Source organism: Anolis sagrei, chromosome 5 (genome assembly GCF_037176765.1).
Source record: "Anolis sagrei isolate rAnoSag1 chromosome 5, rAnoSag1.mat, whole genome shotgun sequence".
Classification (NCBI taxonomy): Eukaryota; Metazoa; Chordata; class Lepidosauria; order Squamata; family Dactyloidae; genus Anolis; species Anolis sagrei.
The window spans coordinates 131,299,261-131,320,864 of NC_090025.1; the positions used below are offsets into that span (position 1 = coordinate 131,299,261).

A 21,604-nucleotide genomic window follows, 5' to 3' on the forward strand; every position below is an offset into this window, starting at 1 on the left:
GCTGGAGCTGACAGACAGGAGCTCATCCCACTCCCCAGATTCAAACTGCCTACTTTTTGGTCAGCAGTCCTGCCAGCACAAGGGTTTAATGAATTGTGTAACTGATTGTCATTCTTTATAGTGTGTGACAATTTTAGAAGCATATTATTGGATAATACACTGGAAATTACTTGTGGATTGCTAAATGTAGCACCTTTGAGTGGAGAGTTCATTATAGAACATCCACAACCAACTTAGAGGACTGTCTTGGGTAGATTTAATGACTTGAAGATAGGCATCGAATTAGATCAGGAAATGTGTTGCCTGCTAAACATTTTTGGCCGACAACAGTCGCAAAATGTCAGTAGAGAGCTCTTCCTTTATCTTCTCATATACAGTACAATCTCTTTATTTTTAAAAACTAATAGCCTTGATTTCACCTTTCTGCATCTGACATAATATGTTTCCTTTAGGAATGTTCTCAGTCCTCCAAGCGATTTTTATGGTATGCTTTCTCCAGAAGTTGCCATATAGGACCTAACAAATTCTTAAAGAGGATCCCACTTTAGGAATTAACTCCAGGGTGACCCTGTGTTAACTTTGCGCAGAAGTAATTCATCAGGGCTTGCTATTATCGATGATCTCCTGTTTCTATGGTAAGTTCAGGAACATACCCTCAGGGATACAAGGCTTGTATCGTGTTATTTCTCAAACTTGTTCTATCAGATTTTTTTTTTTTAAAAAAAGAAGTATTTAGGCAGGAATTTCTATTAAAACAGCTTTTATTGTGAAGATTGTAGCTTTGGTTGTTGAACATGCAGAATAAAAAAGAAGTGTCTGTTATATAATGTAAGCATACAATAGCTTTGTAAATATTCTGGATCAGCAATTTATTTGCATCTGGAAGCTCTTTCTGGATACACAGTTTTATGTAATAGATTTCAAAAGTGATTTTCCTTATGCAAAGATATAAGGCATCTTGTTTACATTCTCACCAAAGATGTGTTGCAATACTGCAAAATATATATTTCATAGTACACTCTCACTTATGTACAGAATAAAAAGATAAAACTATATAGCCAGACCAGTGTTTGTTTTCAAAATGCAAAGAGAGAGAAGGTGACTACATTTGTAATTTATGTGCCAAAAATAAAGGAAGCGTCCTCATAAGTTTGATCTCTTAAAACTCTGTAGGTTGGTTACTACTGAGCAAATATATTAGAATTACTGAAAACCAATTACATTTTTCTCTTTTCGTTTCAGTAATAACTTGCACCCTGAGTAGTACGGATCATGTAGGCCTCGCTCTATTGTATTTTCTCTTAACTTAATGAGCTTTCTGTAGAAATCAAATATACCCTTGACCATCTTGAGCCCAATTTATGCAACTACATGGCAACATCTTGTTTGGGAGCATGTGCTTTCATAAAACATCCTAGCAACAAGGGGCGAGCTGGCCTAAGCTACAGTATTCAATCACATCTACAATGTGTTTCCACTGTGGTGAAACACAATAGATATAATTTATTTGCATTTTTGGAGGACAAACTGTGATCCCGCACCAGTGTTGCTCTAAGCTTGCACTATATAAAGCTGAAGGGTAGGAGGAGACTGCCTTCCTGTAGGATGGACACAAGTTTAGGAACACTGAGTCAGAACAATGGTCCATCTGGTTTCCAGTGGTTGGCATTGCCTATCTAGGGTGTCATGCAGGTTGTTTTTTTAGGGCCCTTCCACACATCCATATAACCCAGAATAACAAGGCAGAAAAACCCACAATATCTGCTTTGAACTGTGTTATCTGAATCTACACTGCCTTATATTCCAGTTTAAAGCAAATAATGTGGAATTTTATTTAGCTGTGTGGAAAGGACCTTAGTGTTACCTGAAAATGCTGGAGTTGAACCCAGGACCTAAACATGGAAGAAATATACTCTGCCACTGAGCTACATGACCTAAAAAACAATGCAGCAATGGCAGGGATGGCTTGAGTAAGTGTGTGCGCCGTGCACAAAATGGGGTGAGTTGTATTGCACACTATAAGCTCACACTACAAGCTTTCTTTAGGGGGAAATGTAAAAGAAATGATATGACACTACTCTCAGTAGGAATTGTGTCATAGCTGGACTAGTTTGAAACTAGAACTAAAATGGGCAAAATCCTTTGATAATAATTAAAAATAAAAATAAAAAGTTAAATGAAAATAAAGCTTTCAAAAAGATGTCAAATTGTGTGTGACCATGAAATGGAGATTAATTATGCATTTCCTGGCACCGATGAAAGTGTAACATTTCTTTCTGTATGCCAAATAGCAATACATCTTCTGTTTGGAGGAAGAACTGCATCTCTGCAGTAAAACATTCCCATTTTCTTGTTACAAAAATGTGAATGTCTTGGTCATGGTCACAGATTAATAGGGGAAATACGTTCGTCCCTCCGTATTGGGGCCCAATTAAGGAAATCATTTTTCTGGCTGTCCCACAACAACTGTGCATCTCTTGTGCTGTTTATTAAACGGATACAAAGACTTCACTTTAAAAAGAACAGTTGGTTGATGTGTGATGGGAATCCCCTATGCATAGCACCTGAGATCAAGGTAACTGTCTACTACTCAAACTATCCAAAGGCTTTACTGCAGTGGTTCTCAACCTGTGAGTCCCTAGGTGTTTTGGCCCACGACTCCCAGAAAACCCAGCCAGTTTACCAGCTGTTAGGATTTCTGGGACTTTAAGGCCAAAACATCTGGGGACCACAGGTTGAGAACCACTGCATTACTGAATGATGCTGCTATCTGTTGCTTTCATGCAATCAGTGATAACAGCAAATTAATGACATGATGATTGTCCCTATCACACCTCAAAGCGCTGCACCGTGACACTTTGGTGACCTGCCATTTCGTGACAACATTTCCGGTTAAAGGCCCAGCGATCTGCCCTCTGCAGTTCAGCCACTTCAGTATTTTTTGCAAACTTATTTCATGAAAGCAACTTCGCAATTTCTGCGAGGTATAGTAAAAATGCCGGCACAGAAGCCACTGGGGGATCATTGCACCAGGTAAGTTGTGGCACTGTGTAGTGATTGTGGCTCTTGGCAAGTTTTGCCCATCAATAGCAGAGGACAGGTTTGTCATGGGGAGGTGGCAGACCGGCAATAAGTTTCACTCAGCATTGCACTATAGGAACCATCCTGCTTCTATGCCAGTTTGCCAGGGCGAGAAAGTCCTTAACTTCAACTGCTATGGCAATTGAAGGAAACGTCTTGAGGAAAAAAGGGTGGCAATGCACACAACATAGTGCAATAGGGTCCATCCTGCTGCTATGCCAGTTTGCCCGTGCAATAAAATCCTTAACTTCAACTGCAATGGCAGTTGAAGGAAACATCTTGTGGGAAAGGGTGGCAATGAATTTAGCAAAGGAAACTGGGCTCTGTCTTGGAAAAGACTTTAGCAACATTGGTTGCCTCTAAGTCACAAGCTGGGCAGTATTGGTAGGGGACTAAGGGCTATAATCTCATGCATTTCAGGACCTGCCCTGTTGTGCAGCAGGACAGAGCTGTCTGCTTCCCATCAGTGTGTGTGTGTATAGGGGGGCACACAAAAGAAAGCAAGGCGTGAGGCTTTCAGGAATACAAAACATGCCTGGTAAGGTTGGGTTATGGGTAGAAGTGCCATTTGGGCTCCATGTCAGGTGGCAAAGTATCTTCAGCCAGCCCGAATGATAATTCAGTAAAGCGAGGATGAGCAGCATGTAGCCTGCATGTAATCTACAACATTAGTTTGGCATCCCCGCACAGCAATCTATATTTGGGCACCAACTCAGTCCAAGCCATGGTCTTTTAAATGGGTTTCTGAAGAAGCAACCAGAAAAAAGTGACAATTAAACAAGCATTTTTGGCATGGCTCGATGCCATTTTCCATTTTGGTGCTGAAATCTGCTGCCATGATTTGTTGCCATCTTTTCACAGTGCAGCTGCATGGGAAGCCATGGCATTTCTGGATGGGGAAAACCAGCCCCCCGACCCACTGCTTTTGGGTAAAGCTGCTTAGGACTGCACTGTAAGTATACTATGAATGTAAAGATAAAGGAAAGAGGTTGAAGCAGTTACATAGTATAACAAACTATGTTGAGATTATCTCTAATAATAACCCTTGGGCTTGCACTACCTGGAAGGCACTTCAGGCTTTGTGCTCAGAATTCAAACAAGCCAGAGTAAGCTTGAAGCTTTAATTTCCTCAGTTTGAATTCAGAAAGAAGTTTATCCCAGCAACTTGTAGCCTCACAGCTTTTCAAAAAAGCAACAAGCAGATTCACACAAAACCAACAAACCACAGTTAGGTCGTGGTAATGGCAAAACCACCAAGCAGGTCACAGCATGAAGAAAACGAAATTTGAAATTATCTGTTTCTGTATTTTTCCAGTCGGCTTCACTGGGATTTCCTCCATGAAGTCTTCCTGATTCATAGGTACAGTTCAATTTAGGAAGGGAGTGAACCACAATGGAGGGTTGCAGAAGTCACTCTTCTGGTGTATGACTGTGAAGTAAGCAAAGCATGGATGTGCTAGTAGCATCTTGATTTGAATGGACGAGGAATGACAAAGTTAACCCTTCCCACAACTTTCCCACACCACTGTTGCAAACACAGTTCATGGTTTGCACTGCATTAGTTGAACTAACCTTGACAGTCATTTTGAAAAAAAAAAAAGAAAAAAAAGAAAAAAGAAAGCAGCCTAAAATAAAATAAAATAAAAGTGTCCCTCCGCAGGGACAAACATTTGCTTACTCAATTTGAAACTTATGTTTGTGAACATGTTCCTAAAAGGTTAGTTCTCTCTTCAAGGAGAAACCATTGCATTGTAAGACGTGTAAGAGACCTTTTTGCTGATGGAAGCGCTGTGTAGAAAATACATTCACAATATATTTCTGACTTGAATTCTGATCTTGAGCATCAAAATCTGTAGGATCATAGCTCAGCAAGGAAGTGTTGGTGTGGCCAAGTAAGGAGGAGGAGAACCAGCAAATCAGGCACAAAAGCAACCAATCAGAAGTTCATGATACTGGATTAGATGCACAATTCTTTCTTTCTTTTGAGAAATTACAGTTTTCTTATTAGAAAAAGCATTTGGGTGTATTCCTTTTTGTGATATACAATAAAAAAATCTTCAAATAATCTCCCAGGATCAACAACAAGGCAGGAAAGAGGAAGCACACTGCAGTCGTTTACTGTGGATAGGAAAAAGTTGTTTGAAGGCACTGTCCTCCTAAAGGATTTTCTTTCTTTCCTTCTTTTGAGCATATATATTATTTATTTACTTAGAACTTTCTCTCTCTCTCTCTCTCTCTCTGCATAGCAGTTATATATAGCTCACTACAGTACAGAGCGACAGCTGACTGACAATACGTCTGAAAAAAGAACATTCTATTAAAATCTGCCAGCTTGTCGTGTTCATTATGCTGTAACAGCTTTAGACCCCTTTTCGCTCACAGTAAAATGAAGAGCAGTGTTACAGTAGTGCTGGAAAGCAATTTTTTTTGGCAGTTCTTTATTATAGCGCTGTGAATTTAACTTGCAACAAATGAACAGAAGGTGTAAGCAGAATAATGAGTCAGTTTGTTAAGGGTCAGCAGATCAATGGGCAGCTAGGAATAAAAAAGCAGCCATTTAAATTTGTTTTTTCTTCTTCTTTAAAAATAGAGATTGTTTTCCCTCCTAAAAACACTGAATAATATAAAATTCAGGAGGGATTAAAAGAAACTTGTGACTTCTTTGCCTGAATTCAGGTTGATTGCTTCATTAGCTGATGCTGCTGGATTCTGGTAACTGCTGACAGCCTTGATAGTCTTCAGGTTCCTTCAACACATCATTTACACTTCTTTCTGTACAGTTGCTTTGATGGAGCTGAACATTTTGCCAATAGCCTCAAAAAGTGGGTCACAGAAGGTGTGTATGAAGATAGAATAAACTCGGCCAATGCACTGGATCTCGATCAGATAGCTTCTGATGCAGGGCACCACCGCCCAGATGTGGAGGAACGACAAGATGGCAAAGTAAATGCCCCAGATGAGAGCCATGGGAATGCCAAAGAGTGCCGACAATAAGCGATAAAACCAGTATTTTGTCACAGTGAAGGTGGTGAAGCTAGCTTTCCAGATTCCATCAAAACTGTGGGTTCCCTCAGGTTCAGCAATCACATCTTCAAAGTCAATCTGCAGTCAAAAAGCAACACAAAGGTCAGAAAGTGAGGCAACACTGATAACCCCACATACACATTTCTATGCCAGCAATCAGAAAACAGCAATAATTGCCACTCTAACAAACCACTTTGTGGCAAATACTGAGGATCCTTCCACACAGTCATATAACCCAGAATATCAAAGCAGAAAATCCCACAATATCTGCTTTGAACTGGGTTATCTGAGTCCACATTGCCATATATTTCAGTTCAAACAGAAAATGTAGGATTTTATTCAGTTGTGTGGAAGGGGCCTGAGAGATAACTGCAATGCTACTTCATATTTCCGACCAAAATATCTGAAAACAGACACGGTATGGCCCCTGGTATCCACTGGCCCAGTACCTGTGATTCCATGTATCCACAAGAATTGCGGAAACATATTTCTCATGGATATAAGTCTCATATTGTACTGGGAGAGGAGCCTGGCAGAAGGACTGGGGGATGGAGGACAGGGGACGACAACGACAGGAACAGAGGGAATGAAGCAGGATCGAACAGGGCCTAATATCATCTTGTATATCCAAATGCTCGGTAAAAATGCAAAAAGTTTGCTTTACCCTGTGAGTAAAAATACTTTTTTTGGTACAGGGCTGCATTAATACATCTGGTATACATAGTTTTAAAACTTTAAAAAAATCTTTCAAATCTAACTCATTGTGTTTCATATGCCTTTCAGTTATGTCAGGCTATGTTAAGCTATTTCTCACAACTTTTTAGGGGTGGTTAGCATGGGGCCTTGGATCTAGGACCAGTTAACCAATGATGGTCAGTCATTGGTAGTGGAATGGGAGTATCATACATTAGGACGTGGTATTTAATGTTATCATTCAGCTGGGGATGGGACATATTACATCTGCTGGTGGCTGCAGGACCACGTTGAGGCATCTGCACAGCTGGATCCTCACATGCCATTCCAAACTCCATCTACACTGCAATATAATACAGTTCGAAACTGCATTATATGGTCAGTGTAGGCTCATATAATGATGCTCAATGCAGCTAAACTGCATTATATAAGTCTACATTGACCATATAATACAGTTTTAAATTGTGTTATATGCCAATGTAGGTGGGGGCCAAGATTGGCTTGGAATTTTGGGCTTGTCAATCAGAATCAGGTTGGTAGATGCCTGGATCCAGACCCATGTGTGTACCAACCCTACTTAATGCAGCTGTGGCCTATTTATATCCAAAACTTTGTGTCTGTCTGGTTTGTGTAGAGCATATCTGTTCATGGAAATTACTAACAGTTTGTTGCCTTTTCATGACACTCCAGATCACTATCTCAAATCAGCTGCATCACTGTGGCTTGGAAGACTGAGACATGGAACAATGGATTCAAACCACAGGGAAAGAGATTCCACCTAAACATTAGGAAAAAATGTCCTGATGGTAAGAGCTGTCTTGACAGTAAAATGTGCTGCTCTGAAGTGTTAGTGGAGTCTTCTTCTCTGGAGTTTTTTTTTATAAAGAAGCTGTCTATCAGAATGCTTTGATTGCCTATTCCTATGTGGCAGAATAGGTCTCTTTCAACTCTATTTCCATTATTCACTCTGCCTAAGGGTAGAACCAGTTCTGTTCATAGCCAGCCTACATCATGTACTTGGACTGCAACCCCCTCCATATCTCAGTACAGTAAGACATCTCTCATGTAAATGTTTGAAGTGATATGTCCATCTGAGGAAATATCACTTACTGTGGAAGTATTTGTGTGTTCTCTTCAACACTGTGAAAATTTTAATGTCATTTATATTTAATTTTGTTTTAATGTTTGCATGTTTGTATATTTTAAATTGTATACTAATACTAAAGCAGTTTTGAGTCTCCTTCAGGAGAGATAAAGCAGGGCATAAAGAAATATAACAATAACAAACAATAATAACAACTACTACCAAGCTTTTCCTTTTTGCTTTTTCAAACTGAAGGACAATAGGTTGTTGTGTGTTTTCTGAACTGTATGGCCATGTTCCAGAAGCATTCTCTCCTTACATTTTGCCTGCATCAAAAACAGGGGAATTCCAGACAAGAAACAATCAGGACCAGCTAATTACTTTCCAACAAAGGATTCCCCCAGGCAGTAAGAAGTCACACCTTGAAAAGCTGCTAGGTCATCAAATGCTAATCAAGGTGGCCAATTGCTACATTAACACCTTCCTCAAACAGACAAGAGTTCTTTCTCCCGCCCTGGACATTCCATAGCTATATAAACCCCATTTTCCTAGTTTCCAACGGATTTCACAACCTCTGAGGATGCCTGCCATAGATGCAGGCAAAACGTCAGGAGAGAATGCTTCTGGAACATGGCCATACAGCCCTGAAAACACACAACAATCCAGTGATTCCAGCTACAAAAGCCTTTGACAATACATTTAAGGGCAATAGTTTGCTTGTAATATTTGATTGCTCAGAAAAAAAATCTCACTTATTTCTATTGTAAGGCTTGAGGATTTACCATATTTCTAGTCAATGAGTGACTAACTTTTATTGAAGGAAGCACGTATTTTGATGGCTTCATTGTGAAAAGCCTAGGTATCCAGGAGGTCGTCAAAACATTTCCACAAGAAAATGAACAGAAACATGTTGAGACACAATAGCTTATCCACACATCACATGAACATGGCTTTGATATAATCCACAGCACAGGATATTCATTGGAGCCAAAATAACCAAACATAGGAGGCACGTCAGGTACACAGTGAAAGGAAACACAAGAGGCTTGGACCCTAAGAGGTATGTATTGGTTCAGAGTACACAGACTGTTCTAACCTCTTCCCAATGCACCCTGAAAAATTGCTCTCTAGAACAAAAGTCAATGTATAGCTCTCAGCCCATATATAGCCCCTAAGGCTGCTTCTGAAGGATCCAATCTCTCTAGTGTCCCATGTTGTTTGGCAGAAGAGGCAGGAAATCTGTCAAGCACTCTGCCCTTTGTCTAACAGTAGAATATAGTAACAACAAATTAAGTTTACAAGATATGAAACACCCAACTTGGAAGGCACTCAACTAACCATTGAGGTTGTAAGCACTGCAGTTGATGACTGAGGATGTTGGAGGTCTCTCATTTATAGGGTCACCTTAAGTCAAAATCAACTCCACAACAAATAACAATAACCATACATTTCCAAAACCCTCCACATTTTATTACTAGCATAATCATAATGGTTTCTTCAAAGCATTTCCTCCTTCAAAAGGCTTCATTAATACAGTTTCAGTTGAACAAAAACAATTACTTATCCCTCATGTTCACTTTGCAAAGAGATCAGATAATAAGGACTGAAAAATTATTTTTTAATAAAGCCTGCTTTTCATTGACGTTATTATCCAGAACGGGTCCAGACATCTGTGTTTCTCGTCTCTTGAAAGGAATTAGTCAATGATTTTCTCTTATAAATAAACAAATTTGTACAGCACAAATGGATGGTGGTGGTTGAGAAACAACTCCATGAAGTTGTTTCTCAACAACTCAACTCATACAGCTAATCTCCTTAGCTTTAGCAGGCCAACTTTGCTTTTCTTACTGGCCTCTGGTTCAATTCCTGGCATTTCCAGGTGGGAACTGGGACAGGTGCCAGTTTGAAATCTTGTGGAAGTACTTAAGTAATAGACTATACAAACTGCATATACATTATAGAATTAATGCAGTTTGATAGTTCTTTAACTGACAAAGTTTAAATGCTGTGGAATCATGGGAGTTGTATTCATACTATGTGTTTTCTTTCTTTCTCTGCCAACTAATATTGGTGCCCCATCAAACAACAAATTTCAGAATTCCCTAGTCATGGCAGTTAAAGTGGTATCAGACTGTATCAATTTGACACTCGGCTGCCTGCATTGTGTCTGCAATCAATAGACCGGCGGAGCTGTTTCAAGTGGTCGGGGTTGCTTTCATCCTGACTCCCAAGATGGGTCTCTTGAACACTCAGCAACTTGATGTAGTGATTTCGGCCATCATTTTGCAAAGTTGCTCAGATCCCCTCTGACTTAGACATCACTATTATGACAGCTCCTGTAGATGTACTCAAGGTGCCTGTCTGTCCTAGTTTGATGGACTCATTTCAGTTTGTTCAGCCTGAGGACATGGACAAGATCCTAGGAGCTGTGAGGGTTACCACATGCGCTCTGGATCCTTGCCCTTTTTAAGCAAGCTGGAGGGTGATTGGCCTATTGGATATCTAACATCATTTTTTTATTAGATAATTTTTATTGGTTTTAGAAAAGGTAAAAACATATCGTACGGTTACATATACAAACATATCAACAGAACCCGATACAGACAGTCAACAATCAGGGGATAAAAAAGGTGGGGAGTGGGGAAGGGGGAGGGGGTTAAAGGAAAGGGGAGGGGGGCGGAGATGGGGGTAGGAAAGGTATGGGGCAGGGGTTGAAATTACGCTACACACAAACATAAAGCCTCTGTCCATCCCCATCATGTAGGGGAGGAGGGCGACGACTTCCATTTAGCTTCCGACCAGAGTTACTCCATGCAGTTCGCCGGATGTTCACTAAGAACTCCTGGCGTGTTTTGCACCTTACTATTCACATCAAACTGATTATCCGTGTCTCTTCTAAGATACTCGGGACCCTTTAAGATTCATACTTCTTTGCTTCGTATTCGTCGAAATTAGCCCAGTCTGTCTGTTTGATCGGCTTTCCAGAGCTGTATTTTAGCAGAAAAGTCAGCTTGTCCATGTCTCTTAATTCCGCAGTTTTAACCAACCATTCTTCCACTGGATATCTAACATCATTAATGCCTCGTTGGGCAAGAGTGAAATACCATCCAGCCTGAAAAAGGCAGTCGTAAGACCAGTTTTAAAGAAAACGACCCTGGACCCAACCAACCTCAACAACTATTGGCCTATTTCCAATCTCCCTTTCCTGGGCAAGGTTCTAGAGTGGGTAGTGGTCACCCAAATCCAGAGATTCTTTGATGAAACCTATTATCTGGATCCGTCAGTCTGGTTTTAGGCCTGGCACAGAACTGAGACAGCTTTGGTCACCTTGGTGGATAATCTCAGCAGAGAACCAAACTGGGGGAATGTGTCCCTAATAGTTCTCCTGGATCTCTCAGTGGCTTTCAATACCATCGACCATGGTATCCTTCTGGGTTGGCTCTCTGAAATGGGTCTTGGGGGCACTGTGCTGCAGTAGCTCCACTCATTCCTGGAGGACCGGATCCAGATGGTGGTTTTGGGGAATGCCTGCTCAGGCCCCTGGCCATTGGCTTGTGGAGTCCTGCAAAACTCCCATCTTATCCCCCATGCTTTTCAATATCAACATGAAACTGCTGAGTGAAGTCATCCAGAATTATGGAGTTTGGTGCCATCTGTATGCAGATGACACACAACTCTATTACTTGTTTCCACCTCAATCCAAGTAAGGCTGGCAGGGATGGGGGAGAGGGCCTTCTCAGTAGTGGCCCCCCAACTCTGGAACACCCTCCCCAGGGAGATTAGACAGGCACCCACCTTCATGGGATTTAGGAGGTACTTGAAGGTTTTCAAAAAGGTTTTTGACAGTGATAATAATCAGTCTCTAGAATATGGATCAATCTCAATGGCAATGCTCCTTTAGCTTGTTAAGAATGACTGTGTTTCAATTTAATGCTTATAATTCTATTGTTGATTTTATTATCTGGTTATGGTGTATTTTTATTTGTTACTTCGTTTGGATAGGTTGTTAATGGTTATATTATTGATTTCATCTTATGTATTTTACTGTATTGTACTTTATAGTAAATTTGTGTTGTAAGCTGCCCTAGTCCCTTGAGGAGAGGGTGCGGGATAGAAATAAACTATTATTATTATTATTATTATTATTATTATTATTATTATTATTATTATTGATGTACCCAAAGACCGTGAGGGACTCAGCACAAGGCAACTTTCTATAAACTATGCTGAGCTCAGTAAGAATTACTTAGCACTAAAAGGAGTTAGAATTCCAGGCGTAACCTAAAAGAAATGTGCTTATTGAAACCTGCAGACAAAGACAGGGATTGGAGTCACCTCATAGTTTTACACCTGCAGGGATCTACTCCTATCCAAGTTCAACATAGATGAAAAATATAGAAATTAAGTTTTTGGAGGTTTTTACATCTCAATGTGGAGAACATATTGCTCAGCTGGCTGGAATAACTGTTCTTCTGTGATGAACATTAAAAGAAAAATATACTCCAGTGACTTATTTCCACTGGCAGGTTCCTAACTCTCAACAGTTTATGTTTTCAAATTCTGTATAAATGATGATGGATACTTCCATGTAGCGTGCTGCCTCATAAAAAACCTTGGTTACTTTAAAAGGTACAAGTTAAATAAAAAGCTAGATGGGTTTCTTTGTAAGGAAAAACAGTCCTTTCTTGATGTGTTTGACAATTCTTGGCTTCAAGTGGTGATTGAATCCGGACTATTTAGGGCTGTATCACGAAATATGTATTATCCACACTAAGAATCTCAAACAAACCATATTTCTCTGGTGACAGAAGATTGATATCTATTTCACAAAGAAAACTTGAAGCTTAAGAGGGTTTTCTTCTCCATGGAAACTTAAGATTATTTGAAGGCAGGGATGGACATCCTTGCATCCACCTGCTCCTACTCAGTATTATTTAACTTTCTTTTCACCACTTTTATTTGGAATTAAACTTTATTTTCAGTTATTGGGGAATAGTGGCGGCAAATAAACACAACCTGAAATACATTGTTATGTTTCTGCAGCAATTCAGGGACTTTGTCAGGCAGAAAAAAAATTAGAGGAGTTCCAGGGGCAGGGTAGCTTGGAGACCACAGGTTGTACTTTTTCCCAGCCCTCGACGGTATTTCACACATATTTTTTTTTCTGGAAAATATAGGGGATATATATCCTATGGGAAATTATTATTACAAATTTGATTGTTTGTATATTGTTGCATGGCTCCTTGGAAATCATAGCCACTGTTTTATTCAACTTCGGGTGGGCATGATCCAGATTCCAGGGGGGACTGTACCATTGTTAAATTTTCCAAAGCTCTGGGTTCATTATCTCTGGTCACCTTTCAGGCTGATTTGTTTTTTTTTAAAAAATGTGTCATAGTTATGTGTCTGCTTTAGACTAACAAAAGGGTTCAGGCTTTCATCTGCTAATGGCTAATGAGTGCCATCAATTCAGTGGCTGTGACCTATTCTAGAGGTTGAGGACTTCTGAAAGGCAATGATAGACTAAGAATAATTTCAGGTTCAGAACTTAACCTTGGGGAATGTTGATTATCATGGCAAGAAGCTGGGAGGATGTCAAAGTTTTTTTCTAATCTCATCTGAAACCTCTTTGGTTATTTTCTCCCCAAAGCATTTGTGCTGTTCTTGTGATGCCACAGGTCACCTGGAGAGACAGCTAGTCAAGTGGGGTCCACCCACTTGTATGGATCATGATATAATCATATGATGGCTGTTTTGATGGAAGCCTCTCATCAAATATATAATGCATGTAGTCATGCAAAGTCTTTGGAGGACTATGAACTCTGTGGGTTAAGTGATGGTAAAATGAGAGTAGCAATCCACTTAAGTTTTGTACAATATCCAAATAGAAATCAGAAAAGACTTCTTCACAGTCTCGTCAGCTGGGTGACATAAAGGTCATGCGACTGGCTGAAAGGAGTATCAGTATCTATTGTTCTTGGTCACTGAATATTTAAATATGTCATGTTGATTTATATATAAACAGCCTGCTGCTTACCACCACTTATCTGAAGTGACTCACAGTGCTTTAGACTTTGGGGCATTAGATGTTGAACTGAAGTCAAAAGTCAGTTTGGCTTCTGTCAGGAGGGGAAGATTAGACTTAAGAAGATACTAGGTCAAGCTATAAATAATATGGTCATCCTGCACATGTATTTGTGCTCAATCATTTTGTTTTCTTAGACAATATTTCTTGTTAGATTTTTATCCTTTCCTTTTTCCCTTTCTCCAGGCAGATCACATACTTTTTTTCTATCCTTACAATAACTTTTCAGGTGAGCAAGAGAGATAGATTCAATCCTACCCAGAGAGCTGAGTTGGGAACTGAACTTGCCTCTCCCCAGCCCTTCTTTGTTATTCTAAAGACAATGGAAGAAAACACATGGAGTGTATGTTGTTTTGGGCTGTCGTATTTGTTGCTGTAGCTCTCTGTTTTTTAAACAAATATACAATGTTTGTGTTATCATTGTGGATTCAGTGGCAATTCCCAGCTCCTGAAGCAACATTTAATACTCATCTAGAGGGTGTTTTTAAAAAATCTAGGATACATCATGCCAAAAAAATCCCAATTATAGAATAATTCTATACTTGCAGTCCATAAGGGATTCCCTTGCCATTCCTCCTTCTTACCACCTGGAAAGTAGCTAAGAAATAAATCCTTAAACTTTCATGAAAATATTCAGAACACTGTTCCTTTTTTAAAAAAAAATGTATACAGAGAAGATCTACAAGTTGCCAAATTCATGAGACCTGAATGATGATTGGGTAAAACGCCAGTTGCAGTACGATCAGCCTTCTACATTCAGTCTGGACACACAATTTGTACAATGCCAAAATAAAGGTAAAAACACCAAGGGAATGCAAACACAGTTAAAACTCCTAGATGTGAATGGTTTTCAATTGGCACACTGACATTGACCAGTTATCCTGAAGCATGGTCAAATCAGTTCTGTGGCAACTAAATGATGCACAAAGCAATTTCAGGCCTTAAACTGTGTTAGCAGAAGTTGCACGTTGATCTGAATTTCCCTCCAGGGAATGTGGAGCAAAATGTGACTTTGAACTTGTGTAAGCTGTTGGCCCAGTTCCGAGACAGATTTGTCATAATGTGAGGGGAAGTCATAGGGAGGAGGGAACAAGCTTGTTAATCTGTTGCCCTGGAGACCAGGACACGGAACAATGGCTTCAAACTACAGGAAAGGAGATTCCACTTGAACATTAGGAAGAACTTTCTAACTGTGAGAGCTGTTCAGCAGTGGAACTCTCTGTCCTGGAATGTGGTGGAGGCACTTTTTGGAGGCTTTTATACAGAGACTAGATGGCCATCTGTCAGGGGTGCTTTGAATGTGATTTTCCTGCATCTTGGCAGGGGGTTGGACTGGATGGCCCACAAGGTGTCTTCCAACTCTAGGATTCCATGATTCTATAACACAGCCATACCATATTCCCTGAGTTCTGATGGAACTCACTGTATCTTTCCTGTGCTTGTAATGGTAGCCAGCAAGTGAGACATGGCTTGTGTTGATTGCTCATTACCAGGAGCAACACTAACCAGATTGATGAGGCAATCAGAGAAGTGTGTGCGTGTGTGCTATTCTTCTTCCTTCTTGAATTAGTCTGGCATCCTGGCTGATGTCACTCCAGGTAATGAGTGGTTAACAAGAGCCACATTGTTCCCACTGGCCACTACAAGAACGAGAATGGCAGGAAGATGGTAAGGGCATCTGTCTAGCAGTGCTGAACCAGGTATGGTGCTACTGGATGATCAGGACTCCCCTCTATCTCTACTGCAACTGGAGCTCCCCAGCCCCAGATCAAAATCTTCCTGGGACAGATCCAGCATTTGTCATTCCAAATCAGCTCTGAGATAACGCGTCAGTGTAGAGCTGCCCAATGTTTCATTCTCTGTAATGCTAGTGAAACATGGCAATATCATTATGTGTGTGAAGGAGAAATCTTAAGGGGAGTCAAAGCTTTTGTTTTGGCCCTGTAGTCACATCCCTGGTGGCTGCATAGTAGGACACATCAAGCCCCCAAAAGAGGGAATGGCTGAAGAGTGGTATTTGGAACTTATTGTGCATGTGATGAACAAAGGGATGCAGGACCACTTCAAGAAATTTTGCTGCATGAAGCCAAGCTGAAAAGGCTACGTTGCTTCAAGGACTGGTCAAGTTATTTTGGCAATGACATGGGAAAAAACCCACATGTTTTTCTCCCTCTCTCTAGTAATGAAATATAACAATAATGAATACAATTACCAACAATTTCCTGACCATTTATGATACTGAATATCAGCAGCCTGGGATAGAGACATCCTTGTGCCTAATGGTAGGCACTCCAGAGCCAATAAAACATTATCTCTGGCTCATATCAGGCTGTTACAGATACTTCTTCATCTACTGTACTATTCAGTGCTTTGGAATGTAGTGGAAAATGATAGTTGAGAAAGAGAACATGTTCACCCTGCCCTTGGATTGTAGTGAAGAGTAACAGTCTGAAGAAAAGAACCTCTTCTTCATGTGGAGGATCTCCAAATCAACTGGATTGCAGAATCTTAAAGAATTCTAGGGTATGAGGAAAGAAACAATGGAGAGCAGGGGAGTTAATGCAATGGGCTTAACAACTGAGTAGACATGGAATCAAATTACAGGAAAAAAGTTTCCACCTAAACATTAGGAAGAAAATCCTGATAGTAAGAGATGCACAGCAGTGGAATATGCTGCCTCAGAGTATGAAGGAGTCTCCTTCTCTAGAGGTTTTGAAGCAAAAGCTGGATTGCCATCTGTTGCCAACAATCCACCATGTAGAAACTCTATTAGCTCAACAACAACAACAACAACAACAACAACAACAACAACAACAACACTTGCATCTCCCCGAGGGGACTTAGGACAGCTTACAGATAGCAAAAAGTGCTTAAAACAGAACATAAAATGAATCACAAAACACTAGTTCAATAAAATAAAAACATATGACATATAAAGCAACAATTAAAAATAGTGCACAATAACCTATGGTGACAAGCTACCAAAGAACATGGCCAGACTGTAAACAAAAAGACAAGGGAGTGGGGTAGTGCAAAATTGTAGCCATGGAACAAGAACATGGGAAGAAGTGCAGTGCTGTGTCATTACTGTATAAATCACTAGGGATTAGATGTTCTCAAAAGCTTTTTTAAACATCCAAGTCTACAGATCCCTATGGAAGGAGGACAGTATGGAGGCCTGCCTAATCTTCCTGGGGAGGGTGTTACAAAGCCAGGGGGGCCACCACCCAGAAGGCTCTATGATTTAATGGACTTCATCCCACAACTTTACAGCTCCGTTTCCATTTGCTTTGGAAACAGAGTCCCATGGAGACCATCACATGATGAAAGGGCACTTCCAGTGGGACTCTGTTTCTGCAGTGCATGGAAACGGAGCACTAAGACCATCTTTAGGAGTTGAGTGTTACCTGACTCCAAAGGTCAGAAACTAGGGGAAGGCGGGAGAGAGAGACAGACTTCATCGCTGAAAGGATGTGGGATGTCTGGCTATTCCAGAAGATGGAGAAACACAGGAGGAAATGGGGTAAGATGGTTCCCTCTGCTTTCCCACCCTTCATAGGATGAGGTCATATGATTCTATGTATAGGGGTGCAGTCTTAATTATCTGCAAAAATGACTAACCAATCATACAAATTATTGCCGCTTATTAAAAGTGAGAAATCTATTATACAAATGCTGCTTCATAGGCAGTGGAACTGGCTAAAGCTATTTTTATTTAATTATATTTCATGTATTTTATCTGTATGTCATCTTTCTTCCACAGTGGGAAACTATATCAAGAGACCCTGTCTAAAGTCTAAGATCGGTGATAAATTATAAATGAATACCTCGAGCTATGAGAGTCTGAATGCTATAGTAGTTTGTGTTGGATTATGACTGGGGTTGGGGGTTTAATTCCCTTCTTGACTATGCAGTCCCAATGGATAACATTCGGAGAGTCACATACTCTCATTCACAGAAAACCCCATGCCTTGCAGTCACCATAAACAGCAAAAGACTTGAAAGCACACAATGGCAACCCCTCAGAAAGTTAAATGACTGTGCTGTCATTTAAAATGTTTAATTGCAGAAAAAGACAGTTGTGGCACAGTGGTGACTGTTTTTCTAAATCACAAAAACATGTCACGTTCAAGAACACATAATGGGTGTCCTTGCATGCTTAATGGCCCAAGCCGTAGAGCTGAAAACAGATAATATTATCACAATACAGAAAAGATTTTATCGCACTAATGTTCCCATAGAGCTCAGTTTCCTTTTGAAACAATTAACTTGGAGCAAATATGTGTTGCTCACAACATGGCCATAAGTATGAGTCATAGACATCTTGTTCTGGGGAAACAGAAGGAGTGTCTGTATGTGTAAGAGAGACAATCAAACTTGGAATACTACCAGGCAACTGGCTTACTGTGGCACCTACAGGGATATTTTAAAGGAGGAGTGCAACAGTAGCATTTATACTTTGGCTCTATATCATAATTATAGGGCAATTAACAATCTTTGGAGATTCCTTTAAATTTGCCTTAAATAGAACCCCCCCCCCCCCACACACACACACTTTCATTGAATTGACATAAACTATGAAGGTATGCCAGAGGAAATACTGGACCTATTAAACTTTTTTATTTTCTGAGCAGGGCTTTTCCACTTCCTTTGGAAATAATGTAACCAACAGATTTCCGGATATTCTTCCAACGTATCAAAGAAACACTGCTCTCAGAGGGGAAAATCTCAGTATATCAGTACATGCATTGACCCAAAAAATAACATGTAGGAGAAGTATGGTAAGATTTATTCAGGGTTGAAACACGTCCTGAAGTGTCATGGATCACAACCATGTGCTCCATGAATTTAGTAAAGCCATTTTCAGGTTGCATTGGAACCCTCATTTTAAGTGCCCCCCCATACATTTATCCATAGCCTTTATTTCATTTTTTTTAAAAAATCTGGAAGCATTATAAGGATTCTAGATGCTTATCCTGGTTCTGAAGAATAGGGTCATCAATTTGGATTTCACTTCTGAATGAACAAGGCTGAAAGTGGCTTGAATTAAAGCTTGTACATGTAACTTTGTTGGACCATATCTTCCAGAATCCCTTAGTAAAAAAAAATCCCAAAAGTAACACTGGTCCAACAAAAATGTACAAATGTATCATTGCTAACAAACATAAACCGTAATCAACAACCATAACTGAGAATTAGGGGTGTGTTGGTCAGGAATGGGTCAGAGGCCAGAAAATGAGAGCTGAGGGGGAAATCCAGAGCTGAGCAAACACCAGGAAGACCCTGCCATTCAAGGCATACTCTTAGTCCAAACAAAAAAACCTTCTGTAAGCCTTTTCTTACCCCAAACTGTTCTTCTAGTATCTTAGTAGGCTCATAATTACATGTTTCTAGTTCTAGCCAGAGCTTGGAAAAGTTATACCTTTGGATTACAATATACTTCTTTGGACCTAGAGAATACCCCAGTGAGTATGGTCAATACTTCTGTTGCTGAAGGTAGTAGTCAACTAAAGAATTTTGCTAAGCTCTTGTACCAATAATATAATATAATATAATATAATATAATATAATATAATATAATACATAAATATTTTTTATATCCTGCTTTTCTCCCTAAACGGGACTCAAAGCAGCTTACAACATTATATAAAAGACCATACAAAATAATATGCATATGTAAAACAATAACCTATCAATACAAATGTAGAAATAAATAAACGTATTTAAAAATATTTGTCTAATATAATTATTGCAGGCAACTCAACAAGACAGATGGTAAACATTAGCACGACTCAGTAAAAGTTAGCCTTCCTGTCATTAAAGTGTCATCATCAAAAGCTTGCATGAACCGAAAAGTCTTTAGCTGCTTTTTAAAAAGATGTCAGGGAAGGGGCTGTTTTAACCTTTTTGGAGAGGAAGTTCCAAAGAGTTGGACCGGCCACCAAGAAGGCCCTCTCTTTCATTGCCACCAGTCACATTTGCGATGGTGGTGGTAACAAGAGAAGGGCCTCATTAGAAGATCTTAATATTTGGACAGGTTGGTATGAAGAAACAGCAGGTTTCTTCCCCTGCTCCAACAAAAGTTACTCAGAATGGGAATTGAATTCTTGTTTTTCTGTCCATGATCCAGTTCCCTCTCTTGGATTGTGCTAATGCTTTGGTCAAATTATAATTCTATATGAAATGCATCTCACATTATTCTTCCTTAGTGGCTGTGCCAGGAGGGACAAATGAGTCCTAGCTGTGGTCACAGGGTACAAAGGCTCAGTGCTGTGCCATATAGTGCAGATAGGTAGCTTTCAAAAATTTGGTACAGGCAACACTTTTCTGAAGACTGTCATCAATTGAAGGCACTACCCTATATCCTATTTTTATGTATTGTTTTAACTGTTACTATCTGTAAGCAGCCCTGAGTTCTTTCCGGGAGAGGGGGTGGCATATAAATAAAACTTAGAATCATAGAATCATAGAGTTGGAAGAGACCTAGTGGGCTATACAGTCTAACCCCCTGTCAAGAAGCAGGAAAATTGCATTCAAAGCACCACCACCACCATCACCACTACTACTACTGCTTCTCCTTCTTCCTCTTCTTCTTCTTCCTATTACCCAGTTATATACTCTTATCCCACTTTAATTACCATGGTTCTATGTAGCCTATTGAGCTATAAGAGCATTCTGTGGCAGGAAAGTCTAAATGCCCCTCCCTAAACTGCCAATCCAGGGATTCTAAAGTATGGAACCATGGTAGTTAAAATGCAATCAAAGTGCTATATTTGTGTAGTTTGAATGCAGGCCTAATCCTAGCCCTATTAGCCCTGAAATTTGCCATAGCAGATGAGACAGACCATTTTTTTCTTGAGAGGAAATACTGAGTCAGAAACTAGCATGGATGCCACTGGAACTCTCCCTTATTCATAGCTTGAAAAGGTTACTTTAGGGGGGCTGCAACTCCCGGTGGGATTCATTGAAAACACAGCCTCCAAAAATAACTTTTCCAGGCTGCAGAATTGTTCTCTAACAATGGCATGGGAAGAAGTGGTTCCCTGTTGTGTACATTCAATTAACAGTTAATCCTTCATGCTACAGACGCTGTGCGAGTTCAGAGAGCTGGATGTCAAAGAGCTCTTTCACTTTGACTTTTTTTGGCTAATAAAGATCTTCTTTCAATCAAAGAAGGGGGATCATCATCTGACTTACAGACGTCTGTTGCTGCCTATTTGCACTTTTGTCATAAGACGTTAGACATCTGAATCTTCTGCTTCATGAACTGTCCCTTAAAAAGCCTTGCTTTAAATTCCCTGGAGAGCCAGGCTGATGAAAGAATGTGGCACTTTCACCTTTAGCTGTGATGGAATCTTTTCCTTTTCCTATTTCAGGAGCTGGATGCATCAGTCACCATTGGTCGAAAACTAAGCAAATGTGTCATATATAAACAAAACTGTGGATCATATTCAAGCCTTGTGTAGTTCCTCCCAAACTGATGAACTCTACATCTAGGATGAATTTGGTCTTCTCTCAAGAAATGTTCAGAGTTGAATGCTGTTAACAGAAATGTGCTGGTAAATATAGAAGGCCAAAGTGTACTGCTTGGCACAAATTGAAGCTTAATCCAGACAAGTCAGAAGTGCTCCTGGTCA

General features: G+C 40.0%; 1 protein-coding gene across 2 annotated transcripts in view; it reads right to left on the reverse strand.

Moving 5' to 3' along the window:
- Window positions 1–743: 743 nt before the first annotated feature.
- Window positions 744–21,604, reverse strand: part of CAV1 (caveolin 1) — a 49,666-nt gene continuing 28,805 nt past the window's right edge. For both annotated transcript variants that reach the window (XM_060777685.2, XM_060777686.2), the window contains exon 3: window positions 744–6,183. In XM_060777685.2, the coding sequence (XP_060633668.1) occupies window positions 5,842–6,183 (342 nt within the window). In that variant the 3' untranslated portion in view covers window positions 744–5,841. The remainder of the gene's footprint in view (window positions 6,184–21,604) is intronic.